At 55.5% G+C, this 14,378-nt stretch overlaps 1 protein-coding gene across 1 annotated transcript; it reads right to left on the bottom strand.

Moving 5' to 3' along the window:
• Nucleotides 1–9,681: 9,681 nt before the first annotated feature.
• Nucleotides 9,682–10,446, bottom strand: LOC132321379 (proline-rich protein 22-like). The gene has a single exon (XM_059834883.1). It carries the CDS (start codon nt 10,444–10,446, stop codon nt 9,682–9,684), a length of 765 nt encoding a protein of 254 aa, XP_059690866.1.
• Between the last annotated feature and the right edge of the window lie 3,932 nt (nt 10,447–14,378).

The following is a 14,378-nucleotide window of genomic DNA, read 5'->3' as shown; positions in this document are numbered from 1 at the left end:
TAGTTAAAATTTCTGGTTTTCTAGGCAGAGATGATCTAGGCAGATAGCTCCCCCCACCCCTTCCCATTCTTTTACAACTTCACTGTTCCCTGTGTTACAAATCTGTAATATAAAAACTCACCTACACACTGTACGAGGGTGAGCAGGCACTTCTTTATTGCAGCGCTGGACGCACAGGGGATCGCTCCACCTCGTGTGCGTGCTTAGTTTCTCTGCTACAAAAGTTATAGACAATCAAAGTATACATATTCATCACATTTCCAAGAAACAATTAACATACTCATACCATTTCTGAGAACTCATTAATATATGTAAATGCTCGTGACGCATGCGCCTCCAGGGACACAGGTGGTCGTCTAAGGTCCTCTGGTGGTCGGCCATAGTCTTCCTCATGGTGTCCTTTAGTTGAACCCAATCTTTGCGCATGCTCAGGTTGGTTGTAAAATTCCATTCTTGGAATCTTCTTAAGTTTTCCTCGGTTTACTGACCAGGCCTACAACTTATCATTGTCTTGACAAGCAAATTCTACCTATTCACGATGCTACATTGTTCAGCAGTTAGTTTATGATTAAATCACAGATAAATCATACCTAGTTACCTTCATACAGAATATATATAATTTAATTTTTATTAATCGCTCTCTGGATTATACCATTCTACCAATATCCATCCTTAAAACAATCAATGGTTATTTCTATTAATATCGATTGATTGGCATTCTTGATATTCGAATCAAGGTGGGAAAGGTAAGGAACTTTCCAAGCAGCATCACTGGTGCATATCAGGTCACATTGTCACAGGACTCAGATGAAACTTTTCTATTCCATTCTTCATCGTTCCATCTCGTTACTGTTAGTTCCTTAATATGCAACAGCGACTCCCTGGTGAGGTTCCTATGGTTATTGTTTCTAACTTAACAATCCTAACTTATGCCTTTGTATTTTATTATTTTATTTGTTAATCAAATTTAACCTTTCTATATGATCATATTTTGATTATTTTAGAAAATCAGAGTATTTACAATACCTGTATGCACAGGGACTAAGGCTCAGGCACAGAATTTGCTGCCTTCACTCATCTGTCACAAGATAGGAAATCCATACAACCCATGAATTCAGGGATAATAGCATCCACACAGCAGAAGATGGAGAAGGTATTCACCGAAGCTCTGAGCGGCACCTAAGAACCACAGGGACTCCCCTCTTCCTACACACTTTTCCTTCCCCCAGACATTAACTTTTCCTCTTCATTAAAGCACTGTTGCCTTCTACTGCATATTTACCTTGCACACTTTTCCAAGAGGAATTCCACTGTAAATACACATAGTAAGTGTACCAAAATTGCATTTGAGAAATGCTGTTAACTGAACTGAGTTTTCACAGTAGCTTTATGAACAGGAGGATGCAAATTTTTTTCAGTTATGCTACCTATGTAACGAGTATAAGGTGGGAGGATTTTTTTCCCTAACTGTAGGAAATAAAAGAATTTCTGCTAGAAATACGAATTTACCAATAGAAGTAAGTGGTTAAATCGCTCCCCTACGTTCACAACATCAACCTTCCTCAGAAAGGAGCGGTGTGCACCACTGTTCTGTGGTGATGCCCCTGCTGGTAACCACTGCAGTGTTGTAAATGGCCATGGTAGCGCAGGAAGCTGCAAGTGACAAAGTGACAAGAAATCCACTTTAGTCTTCAGCTCTAACTTGTGCTCTACCATAGTGGCCTCTACCAGGAGTACATTTAGAGTTGCAGGTCAGCCATAACAAGTCATTTTCTTCTGCACACGTCACTATGATCTCCCATGGAAAATGGTGAAGTATTTAGAAACACTTTGATCAAAAAGCAAAAGCAGACATTCTTCATCAGGCAGGAAGCAAAGGGTTCTTTAAAACTCTTTAATGACATGTTTCAGGTAAGCACAGCTTCTCAGATTAATCTAGTCTTAGGCAGTAATATTTGTTCAAATACTGTACAACCTAAAGCCACTCAATTCTCAAAGATTCAGAGTAAGTGAATCAGTGAGAGCACAGGACAGTTACAAGGCTTCGAGCCTATTTAGAAAAATCTATCAAATGCTTTGAGTAACACGATTATCCGTATTGTCGCATTCAGACCAAAACAATTTGACTTGTCTAGAACATCAAGTTGTGTTCCCCCCGCTTTCCCTCAGCAGAGGCATCAGCAGCTCTCCTCTTTGTAACGCAAGTACTACAAACATTTTCCTCATGGTCAGATGAGATGATAACTTCTAATATTCCGTTTCACGTGTTCAGGATCTGTGTTGTAGTCTATTGTTCAGTACAAATATATACAAGGTATTTCTACTTCTCATTTAGAATCACGGTTACATTTGATCCTCAAAGCTGAAGACCATCTGTGATCTCCCAAATACAATCCCCGCAGCACGCAGACATCAATCCGTCTTACCTGAAATTCTTATTCCGACACCGACAGAGGATGTGACCTGAGTAGCTGAGGTTTACAAGAAGTCTGTGCGCTCAACAGTGAAGTGACACAGGATATACGTCTGGACCCACATCACCTGAAAGAAAATGACTCCCCGCTAAAAGGCACAGAAGGGGTCCAGAACGGGACTTCAGTTTCGGGGGGGAGTGGGGTTTTTTTTGGGGGGGTGGTGTTACACAAAGACGTATGTGTCCAGGGCCAGTGCCAGCAGAACACAAGCTGGCGAGATCTCCGTTTCAAACGTTTTTAAAGCCGTTTTCAGCACTAAACAAGCATCGCAAACACACGTCGGTGAAGGATCCACAGCCGTCAGTAACTAAACGAAGTAAATCAGACACGAATTTCATACCTGGGACTTGAACTGGGGCTCCTCGCCCCGCGCACCCCCCCCGCGAGCAAACCCGAGGGGTGGCCCGAGGGAAGGAGGCAGGGCCCCCCTTCTCTCCAGCACCTCCAGCCGGGACTTCTTCCGCAGCCGCCCCCCAGCCCCGCGTCTGCTCCGCCCGCCCGCCCCGCTCCGTGCGGAGAAGACCTTTCCCGGACGCCGTCCACCCGGGAAGAAGCGGAGCCGAACCCCCGCGGGAAGGCGCCGCCCCCCCCACCTCCGCCGAGCCGCGCCCGCCCCTCCCGCGCCGGGGAGGGCTCCGGCAGCGCCCCGCCGCCCTCAGCGCGGGCCGGGGGGCCCGGCGGGACCGGCCCTCCGCGGCGGGGCCCCTCCTCGGGGGCGGCTCTCCCCTCTCGTCGGGGCCGGCGGGAGTCGCTCGGCAGCGCCCGCGCCGTGCGGGAGGGCAGTCTGCGGACCCCCCCGCGAGGGTTCCGCGGCCCGGGGGGAAGCGCCGGGAGGGCAGCCGGCAGCTCCCCCCCGCCGGCGAGCGTCTCTGCCAACCCCAACCCCAAACTATCCCCAACCCAGCAAGGGATAGAAAAAATGGGAATGAAATGCTTTCAGCTGCTGTAAGTGAAGGACACTGCATTTGCAGCTTGCTGCGTATTACGCTGCGCTCTCGCTTGTCTGAAGGTTGAGGTCTCGCCCTTGTCTGCGATGAGGTTGCTTGGCCGCTGCGAACTTGCGCTCGCTTTGTCAAATGTTTTCCAGCTGCGGTGAGACACAACTGATGCGGTTTGTACGCTCCTGTGTCTTACGTATTGACAAAAAAGCTGTGTGGCAAGTGGATATTTTCATGAGTTTTGTAGGTTTTGTTGAGAATTAAAGATGGTATAGTGTGGTATTACCGGATCTCTGTATTCTGCTTCCCCCCGTTCACAGCTGGAGTCTCACAGTGAAAACAGAGAATATATTCAGGTGTTACTGAACTGTTTCTCAGCATTTCCAATGGACACTTTGCCTTTTTTGGTGCTTTTTCTTGATGATTGGACTTGGAGGTTTTTTCCGCTTGAAATCCCGGTGCAGTAAACAATTCAGAGCAGAGCAGAGCCGTCACGGCAATTTAATGATAATGTGCTTTACTGCAAAGAATCGGGATTATGACATTATTAAGGAGAAATTGCACCCCGGCTGGGCCCCGTTATTACAAACTGCTGCGAAACGAGGAAAAGCAAATGCACACGCGGGTGCCGAAACGACCCGAGCTTAGCCGAGTCCCGCCGAGCCGAAACGACCCGAGCCCAGCCCAGCTAGCGAGGCGGAGCAGAGCCAAAACGAGCCGAGCCAAGCCGGGACGAGCCGAGCCGGGCCGGTCGGGCAGCGCTGCCCACGGGCTCCTCCCGCCGCAGGCGGTGGCGGGCAGGAACCGGCCCCTCGGCACCGCGCACCGGGCGCTGCAGCTCCGCGTCCTGCCCCGCTCCGGCGGTGGGGGAGCGGGACGCTGCCGGGGGCCGGGGAGCGCCCCGGGGGTCCCCGTGTCCCGGGCGGCGATAAGGACGCCGAGGCCGAGGGGCCGAGCCGGCTGCCGCCGTCCCGGCGCTCCCCGGAGGCGCACGGTGCCGGCCGGGACGAAGCCCGCGCCGGCCCTCGGCCGCACCCGCGGCAGACTGCGCCCGGTGCTCGGCGCTGCCGGCCGGCCCGGCCCCGCCGCCGCGCTCGGTAGCCAGCCGGGCTCGGTAGCCAGCCGGGCTCGGTAGCCAGCCGCGCCCGGGCTCGCCCCGCTCCCGGGGGCGCGCCCCGCTTGGGAAGCCCGGCCCGGGCCGGCCCCGGGAGGGGACCGTCTCGGGAGCGTTTTCCTGCTGCCGCCGCTCCCGCCCGTCCCCCGCGCAGGTCTCCGCCGGGCTCTGCCCGACGGGACGGGACCCCTCGGGCTCCGTGTGCGCAGCCCTGCCCCGCACGCTGGGGATGGGCAGCAGCGCCATCCCGCTGCAGCTGCCGCGGGGACAGACCCGCGGGGGAGAAGGGGCGGGCGGGGGCGCGGGTGGGGGCCGCGGGAGGCGGCGGGGCCGGGCGGGCTGCGGGTGCGGTCCCTGTCCCTACACCGGGGCTCTTTGCCCGCTGTGCACAACGCCCGTCAGCACCGGGGGCCGAGACCTCGGTCCGTATCGCCGCTCTGCAGAGCGGGGTGCCGGGCACTGCCCATCAGCCAGCGCACCCCTGGGACACACGCGGGGTCCTTCGTACGGAACAGCGACAGAGACAGAATCACGTTGCAGTCACGGACTGGTCGCTCACACCAAAGTCCGTCTGCGCCTGTCTTCGTTTTAATGTCACTCGATACACTGAGGCGGACCTGTACTTGCACCTAAAATCTCCTCCGAGGGGGGCATCTTTTACTATTAAAATCACTAACTGAGGTTAGTTTAGGATACGGGTCTTGATGAAATCCCAGACTCCTTCTCCACAACAACTCCCACGTCCCCACACGCCATCGCACACACTCAGCAGTTTGTTGCCCACTCGAAGGCCCTCGCACAGCACCGTTGTCTTTGCCAGGACACGTATCCCAGCGACCAGGGTAAGTCTCCGTCCCCGTCCTCAGGGAGACCTGAATTCCGTTGCTCTAATCTGGTTCCAGATACAGCAATTTTCCCCCTTTTGAGGCTTATGGATATGTTTTACAATTCCCACAAGTCTCAACCTCCTTAATTTCCATTGCCTTCTGTTCGATCTTGTCAACAAAGGGGTTAATTTCTTTTTGCACCATTAAAATATTATTTGAAGGCTTTTTCTGAGAGATTATTTCAGCCAATTAGAACCTAAAGGTGAGCATTGTATCATGCAACAGCTGATCAGAATCCTAAATACCAGGAGGAGGCCAGCTATAAACAGCTGCTTTAACCATCCAAAACTGGGCAACCAGGATGTCAGCCAAGAAAAATCCAAGCCTTCTCTCTCTTTGGTGTTTTCCGCTAATTCTTTCAACTGTTGGATCTTTTCTTCTGTGATCTGAGAATCGTCTGTCAAATTAAAACAACACATTCCTTTAAATTCCTCACATCCATGGGTATGTCTTAAAAGCAGAGAGTCCATAGTTACTCGGTTTTCTGATGTGGCTTCTCTAATTTGTGTCATCTCTTCTCCCAAGGCAGCGAGCACCTGGGAAGGAAAGTTAGTAGTTTTGGCTAATTCACAAGCTAGTCTCTTTATATGGTGATAATTCATAGCTACCCCAACTCCAGGTGCAAGGATGGCAGCTGCCATGATTTCACTAGGGCTCCATAATGTCAATTGAGAGTTACAATCTGGAGACAGAGTAGAGACTTGTCTCTTCTGGCTAACAGTTTTCTTTTCATGTGAGCCTTCCTTTTTTTGGTAACATTGCTGTTAACCTTCCCATTGCGCATGGTCCTCCAGTGACGTTTGCAGGGATATAGGCATATGATCTCTTTCCACAGAGAAGAAACCATCCTACTGGCAATTTAGCATGGGCCCAAGCATAACTCACTGTCCCAGTTTTATTACGTTTCAGTGGGGGCTTGAATCTTGAAAGATTTTCACATTTAGACCGTGGAGTGCAGTTCACAAACTGAACACAACTTTCAGCTGGAAACATGCCCTTAACTCTCACTCTTAGCTTACCTTTTTCCCTGATTTTAGTTGGTTTTCCCCAACTATACATGCTGCCGTATGTCATATTGATACTAAAAAATCTTAAAATGTTACAATTTTTCAAAAGCGTCGGAGGAGTAGGTACTCCTAACAGGCAGGAGGTGAAAACTTCCTCTACCGAGGTTCCACCGGCTAGACAGAAGGTGGTGGTATTTATTACTTTTCTTGCCAAGCTTTCCCAGACATTTCCAGATCTGTCCCATTTGGGGAAAAACACATTTGTACCTCCAACCTGGAAAAGAAACAAAACCAGATAGCTTTTCATTTTGCAACCCGATTACGCAATAGTACAGTTTTCAAGGGTCCCGCCGGAATGGCTCTCCACTTGTCTTTGGGTTCTGGCGGAGGAGCTGGTTCGACTCCCGTGTAGTGGATCCAGGAGTTGATTCCTTCTACCTTCACAGCGCTCTAGGTGGTCAGTAGGGTTGTAGAGGGTCCTTTCCACTTCTCTCTCAGTGGCTAATCCTTCCAGGTGCGAATATAAACCAAGTCTCCAGGTTGGAAATTGTGTACTGGCGAATCCAGGGGCAAAGGAGCTCCCTGACTGAAGTACCTCTGTAAGGATGATAAAACACGCGAAAGGGACAGCGAATCATTTCTCAACATTCCTTCCCCTATAACATGCATTTGGTCACTTCGGTTACCTGTGCTTCTGACCGTATGGGGTTTTCCCTTAATATTTCAAAAGGGCTTACTCCTTCCCTTGCTCGAGGGGTAATTGTAATTCTCATTAAAGCCATTGGTCAAACATCCACCCGCTTAAGCTGAGTTTCTTGACGTAGCAAGGGCAAGCTTCTGGCCACCCTGAAAACACGTCTGCTAACACTAACCTAAGCAGGTTACTGTCTACTTGAAGGTTCTTGTACAGCACCATTGTCTTCACCAGGATGCGGATCCTAGTGACCAGGGTGAGTTTCCATCTCCGTCCTCAAGGATACCTGAATTCCGTTGCTATGATCTGGTTCCAGATACAGCACATGTAACTGTCACCTGAACGATTCCCACTTGCACAGTGATCAGTAGTGATTTTGCTTGAGCGATTTTTCACTGCGTAAGCAAACTCAAATGAATGCAACAATAATAAGAACTCCCAGCAGAGCAGTTGTCATCGCAAGAAAGTCTCCAGAAGTGCGCGTGTGCACACAGACACACACACGCGCAAGGTCTATCAGTATTATTAAATTATTATTCTTCTCCCCTTCTCAAACACTTCCTCCACTGTGTTGCCCCACACAATGATGTCATCAATGCACTGCAGGTGTTCGGGAGCTTCACCTTGCTCCAGTGCAGTCTGTATCCATCCATGACAAATGGCAGCCTTGGGGCAGTCGATTCCAGGTGTAGTGGACACCCCTCCATGTGAAAGCAAATTGTGGCCTGCACTCTGCTGCTAGAGGGATCGAGAAAAATGTGTTGGCGCCCAGCCGGGCTGCCGGCACTGAGGAGTTCTTCTACAGGCAATTAGGAGAAATCTCTGGATGGGCAGCCCGTGTCCGTATGGGGGATTTCAACTTCCTGGGCACCAGCGGGGAATACCGGTCGCCAGCGGCGTTCCTCAGGGCTCAGTCCTAGGGCCGGTGCTGTTCACTGTTTTGATCCATGGTCTGGATGCGGGAGGTGAACGCCCCGTTGGCAAGCTTGCTGACGCTCCCAAACTGGGCGGTGCTGTTGACTCTCTTGAGGGACAAGAGGCCTTGCAGAGGGATCTAGAGAGATGGGAGCATTGGGCAATTGTCAGCGGCACGATACTGAACAAGTCCAAGTGCTGGCTTCTGCAGCTGGGAGAGTATTACGCCGGGCACAAGTCTAAACTGGGAGAGGAGTGGCTGGAGAGCAGCCCTGCAGAAAGGGTTCTGGGGGTGCTGGTGGGCAGCAGGCTCAGGATAGGAGTCAATTTGGACAATGTCCTTAAGAAGATGCTTTAACTTTTGGTCCGCCCTGAAGTTTGGGTTGTGGGCTTTTTCTTTTCTGCTGTTTTCCTCCTTCCCTGGAGTAGAAGAAGTCTCTGTGGCCCCCGAGAGCTGTGGGCGGTGGCAGTGCAGCTGCTCCAGGGGACAGGAGTTTTGGGGCGAGGAGGATGCTCGGGGCGGGTCAGCGTGCGAGGCGAGACGCTGAGCAGCAGCGGCAGCGGGAGCTGCGCCGTGCCATGCTGACGCCAACGGGACTGTGCCTGCCCGCGGTCCCGAGCGGCTCCCACCACCCCAGCGGGATCCCTGGGACTGCCCTAAGGAAGGGGCTTATCCCCCTGACCCCTGGCACTGGGGGACTGCCCCGACAGGGACCTCACCCTGCACTTTCTGCAAGCCAGAGCCGGAAAGGTGAGGCCACTTCCCGAAGGCACCGTTGGCTGCATTGGCCCCAGGTTGTGGAGCTGGGATGGGAAAAGCGGGACAAAGAGAGATGAAGTTTCCAGGCACTTTCTGGCTGGTGCGGTGATTTTTTTTCTTCCCTTTTTTTTTTTTTTGCCACCTTCCTGGTCTTGCGTCTGCCCAAGGTGCAGCCAGACAAGGGGAAGAGGGTCCCTGCCTGGCCCGCAGCTCCCTCCCTCGCCATTCTTGGGGTGATTTGGGGTTATTTTGCTGGGCAGTGAGGCAGAGCTGGCTCCGGAGTGGAGCACGGTGGGACCTAAGGAAGGGTGTGATTGTCTTGAGGCTTTGAAGGGCTTTGCACCGAGCCCTGTCCCTGCTGGAGGGGACACTGGTCGTGTTCGGGACGAAGGCGTTGCAGCCCCCGTTGTCATGTGTGTCTGTCCCCAGCCTGGCCCCCAAGGTCTGTCCTTGTCCCGGGGACTCCATGCTGCTTTCTGCGTGGGGCCGTGTCCATGAGTCGTGCAGGGACCCGTCTGTCCTGGCTCCCCTGCCGAAGGGCTGCTTCCCCTGGGGAAGGGGACAGGGCAGTCCCCCGGCTGCTGCCATTGTCTGCCCCGCTGCTGGTGACTCAGCCCTGGGGACGGCTCGGTGCCCTTCGGGGCTCGCCGGCTCTGCTGTGGGGCTCTGCGGGGCTTTTGCACCTCTTGGGTGCCCTTTCCCGGTGCCCCCTGCGCTTCCTCCCGCTCCCACACAGGCACGGAGTAGTTCAGGAGAAATGGCTTTTAATGAAGAAAACAAGAGAAGCGGCCTCATCAAATCTACTATAACACACCCCCCCCCCTCCCCAAATACCCATCCCTCCTCCCCCACCCCCCACTCCCCCCATCTCCCTCTCACCCCTGCTGTGGGTCTAATCCCCCCCCGCCACCCCCCTGCTGCCGGCGAGAGCCCTGCGTTTGCTGGCTGGCTTTGGCGAGGTGCTCTTGGCCCGCTTCTTCCCCCGCTTCTCTGCCGTGGCAGGCTGGGACGGTGGCAGGTCCCTGCCCTCATCCCCCCACGGCTCCTGGGGCTCCAGCCCCATGACGAACTCGTCCAGGCTGAGGATGGCGTCGGCGGTCTCGGGGACGCTGTAGTCGGGGCTGAGCAGCTCCTCGGGCAGGGAGAGCGAGGCGAACTCGCAGTGGGGGATGGCTGCGCCGGTGCCACCAGGGTCCCCAGGCCTGGGGCCGCTGCTGGGAGCGTCCTGGCTGACCCCCACCGCGTCCGGGGAGCAACCAAAGAGCCTCAGGGCCTCCTCAAGAAGGACCTCCTCGGCCACGGCGAGGTCGCCTGTGGGGTCCCCCAGGGCTTGCTCGTGGGGGGCAGCAGAGGGGCTGGGGGGGACGTCGCTGCCCGGGGAGATGTTGCTTCCCGGGGGTGCTGCCCTGGGGGTGGCACTGCCGGAGGTCTTGGTCTCTGCGGGCTGCCCCTGGATCTGCTGGTAGCCGGGGATGGACGTCGGCAGCAGCGGGGGGGCTGGGGTCACCGCTCTCCCCTGCTGGGTGTAGGGTGGGAGGTGTTGCGGCTGTCCCTGGGGGCTCCGAGGGGCTGCCCAGGCCAGGGGGGTCCCGCAGTCGCCGGGACCCCACAGAGCAGCACCCGGCAGAGAAGCGGCAGCGCGGCCAAGCGTGGCCATGGCCAGTGGAGGCAGGTGGGTGCTCGTCCATGGGATGTGGAAGAGCCGGGGGTGGAAGCAGCAGCCACATGGAGCCCTCTGCAGACCTGTGGGGGGGAGAGGGAGCCGTGCTGGGCCGGGGGGACCTTCCAAGGGCACCCGCCGAGCCAGCCCCGATGGCCGAGGTCCCCCGGCTCTGCACCAGGCACGTGGGGAGCTTGTGGCTGGGGCACTCGCCATGGGGTGAGCTGCCGTGCCAGCGGGACGGGATTGCAAATCGGGGAAGGAGACTCACTTCCAGGGGGCTGAAATGGGAGAGGTGGCCCCAAGGATTTGGGAAGTTCTGTGGAAATGGGATTTAGTGGGCACCCGTCACCCAGGCAAGGGCAGGGGATGGTCGCCCGGGCTTGCTGAAGCCCTGTGCCATATCTGCCGGGGGTGACGGGGGTGGTGGGGATGCTGGGAGTGCTTGGGGGTGGTGGGGGGATCCTGGGCATGCCCAGGGGTCGGGGGTGCTGAAGGTGCCGAAGGTGGCGGGGTGCCCGAGCAGAGAGGGGTGCCATACCTGCTGGTGGTGCCTGGGGGGCCTGGGGGGCCACCCCCACTGGGGGTGCCCAGGCTGCAGGGAAGAGCTGCTCCTGCCCGGGCAGTTGGCACAGGTTGGGTGAGCCTGCAAGAGAGACAGGAGCGATGGCCATCGGTCACCTCCGCTCTTGCCCCCAAGAGCGTCCCGGGCTGCAGGGGTCGGGGTGGGTCCCTACCTCGGGGGTAGAAGGTTTTGGGGAGCACAAAAGGCTGAAGGAGCCAGGGTGCCGGGGGGGCCTGGGGCCCACGCGCTGGGAGCCGCAGCGGTGGCAGCGCCATGGTCTGTTGTGGCTGTTGGCTGCTAAGGACTCTCTGGCGTCTCCCAGGAGGGAATGCGGGGGCTCCCCGTGTTCCGCCCCGCCCCAACAGCCTCCCCAGCTCCTCCTGGGGAGGGAAAGGGTTAAGGGGGGCTGGGCCACCCCGGCCCTGGCAGGCGGCTGTCAGGGGCTGTGGGTGTAAGTGCCTTTGGCTGGAAGCCTTGGTGCCTTCCCAGAGCTGGGATATCCTTGGGATTAGTGGGACTTGGTGGAAGGGGTCCTGCTGGGATGGAGGGTCCAGGCTGTTCAGGAGGGGTGGGCAGGGCAGGCGAGGTGGAGGTGTCGCGCTGTATGCGAGGGAGAGGTTTGATGGTGGAGCCCTTACAGGCGGCGATGACGTGATCGAGAGCCTCTGGGTGAGGATGAGGGGGATGGAAAGCAAAGCAGATGTTGTAGTGGGTGTCTGCTAGCCATCGCCCAGCCGGGATGCCAGCGCTGGGGAGTTATTCTACAGGCAATTAGGAGGAATCTCTGGATGGGCAGCCCGTGTCCGTATGGGGGATTTCAAGTCCCCAGGCCCCAGCGGGGAATACCATACTGCTGTGAGGAGCAGGTCTGGGAAGTTCCTGAAGTTTGTGGGACAGAACTTCTTGTCACAAGTACTCAGGGAGCCAACTAGGAAAGATGCCCTGCTAGACTTGCTGGTTGGGAATGGAGGAGGACTCGTGGGAGATGGGATGCTCTTGGCCACAGTGATCATGAAACGGTTGAGTTTAAAATTGTCAGTGTCATGAGAAAGAAGGACAGCAGAGTTGCTACACTGCATTTTGAGAGAGCAAACCTTCCGTTATTCAGGGAGGTACTTAGCAGAGTCCCCTGGGTGAGGGCTGTTGAGGGCTCAGGAGTCGACGAGTGCTGGTCAGTCTTTAAGAAGCACCTTTGATAAGGTCAGAAGCAGGCAATTCCCCTGTGTCGGAAATCAAGCGAGCGGGGCAGAAGACCACTTGTTGAAGACGGTTGCCTGACTGATAGGGACGGAGAAAAAGCAGAGGCATTCAATGCATTTTTTTGCCTCAGCCTTTAATAATACTGATAGACCTTGGGCTGCCCGGTCCCCTGACTCGGTGGAGCACGAGTGTGGGAACAGTGACTTTCCATTTGTGGAATAGTGAAGCTGTCAGGGGCCCGCTGTATCAGCTGAATGCTCACAAGTCCATGGGGCCTGATGGGATTCACCGCAGAGTACTGAAGGAGATGGCAGATGTTATGGCAGGACCCCTCTCGGTCATCTGCCAAAGGTCTTGGGACCCAGGAACCTACAGACCTGTGAGTCTAACCTCAGTTCCTGGAAAACTTCTGGAGACGATGGTACTGGGTCCTCTTGAAAGGCTTTAAAAGAATAATGCAATCACCAGGCACAGTCAACATGGGTTCACAAAGGGAAAGTCCTGTTTCACTCATTAGATACCCTTCTAGGATAAGGTCACCCCGCCAGCGGATGAAGAGACGGCGGTGGTGTCGTGGTTTAAGCCCAGCTGGCAACTAATCACCACACAGCCGCTCGCTCACTCCCGCCCTGCCCCAGCGGGATGGGGGAGAGAATCGGAAAAGTAAAAGTGAGAAAGCTCGTGGGTTGAGATAAGAGCAGTTTCATAAATGGAATTGAACAAAATAAAATAATAATGATAATAATACTGAACATTGTAATGAAAAGGAAAATAACAACAACAACAAATAAAAGCCAAGAAAGACAAGCGATGCAAAGGAAAACAATTGCTCACCACCCTCAGACCGATGCCCAGCCTGTGCCCAAGCAGCGGTCCTCTGGCCAGCTTTCCCGCTAGTTCATATACTGAGTATGACGTCATATGGTATGGAATATCCCCTCGGTCAGTTGGGATCAGCTGTCCCGGCTGTGTCCCCTCCCAGCTTCTTGCACACCCCCATCCTCCTGGCTGGTGGGGTGGTGTGAGGAGCAGAAAAGGCCATGACGCTGTGCAAGCACTGCTCAGCAGTAACAAAAACACCTCTGCGTTGTCAACGCTGTTTTCAACACAAATCCAAAACATGGCCCCATACTCGCTACCATGAAGAAAACTAACTCTATCCCAGCCAAAACCAGCACGACAGGTCAAAACACTCCAGGAGATGCCTGGGAGAAGTCTTGGGTGCATCCCGGAGGAGAGAGCTTCCTTTAAAGGACAAAAACATCTTGGGAAGCTTTCTTGGAGGAGTCTGGGGCTGCTACCCGAGATCTCAGGTCCCTAAAGGAGAGGAGAAATACTCCGGGATGTGCCTGGGAGGCGTCTCAGGTGGATCCCGGAGGAGGGAGCTTCCTCCAAAAGAGGCCCAACACCTCAGGCAGCTGCCTGGGAGGAGCCCTTGGTTGCTGCCTGGGCTTACAGACACCTGCCAGAGGATGAAAACCACCTCGGCTGTCCGTGCTGGGAAGCCCCTGAGGTGCCTCCAGTGGAGGGAGGGAAGGGCTCAGGCAGCGCTGGTGTCCCCTGCAGCCGGGGCAGCCCTGGGCCCTGGGCGGCAGGTCTGGCTCCCGTGCTCAGGGAGCAATCGCCAGTTCTGGGCTCAGGAAGGAGGTTTTTTTCCCCCGGGGCGGATTGGCACAGGTCCCCGGGGGTTTTCCGCCTTCCCCCCCAGCACTGAGCAGGGCCCCTTGCCCGCGCTCCTCAGGGCCGTTTCTGGCCAGCGGTTCCCCGCTGTTGCAGGAGCAGGAGTCCGGCTGTGCCCTCCATCCCGCCGCCTCTCTTCCCTGTGCCAGGCGGGCAGGGGAGCCTCCAGGACTTCCCCGCATGAGGTCCCCTGCGGCTCTTCTGCCCTGTGCCGGACGTGGCCCGCTTGGAAAAGCTGCAGGCGTGCTGCTCCGTCGGGAAGGAGCCGCCGCTCGCTGCGCGGCCGTGCGTGCAATAAAAGCGAAGCGTCCGTCTCCTCTGCCGGAGCTGCCGTGTGTGTCTCGTCTGTCCTGGTCGCGCTGCCCGGAGCTGTCTGTACCCTCCTCCGAGGGGGGCATCTTTTATTATTAAAATCACTAACTGAGCGTAGTTTAGCATCCCAGTCTTGATGAAATCCCAGACTCCTTCTCCACAACAACTCCCA

This window comes from Gavia stellata, unplaced genomic scaffold, assembly GCF_030936135.1.
Source record: "Gavia stellata isolate bGavSte3 unplaced genomic scaffold, bGavSte3.hap2 HAP2_SCAFFOLD_146, whole genome shotgun sequence".
Classification (NCBI taxonomy): domain Eukaryota; kingdom Metazoa; phylum Chordata; class Aves; order Gaviiformes; family Gaviidae; genus Gavia; species Gavia stellata.
Note: the sequence above shows the minus strand (reverse complement) of the source record. Positions and strands in the feature narration are given on the sequence as shown.

Coding starts and splice junctions, on each gene's coding strand:
- LOC132321379 (XM_059834883.1), bottom strand. CDS start 10,446: ATGGCCACGCTTGGCCGCGCTGCCGCTTCTCTGCCGGGTGCTGCTCTG.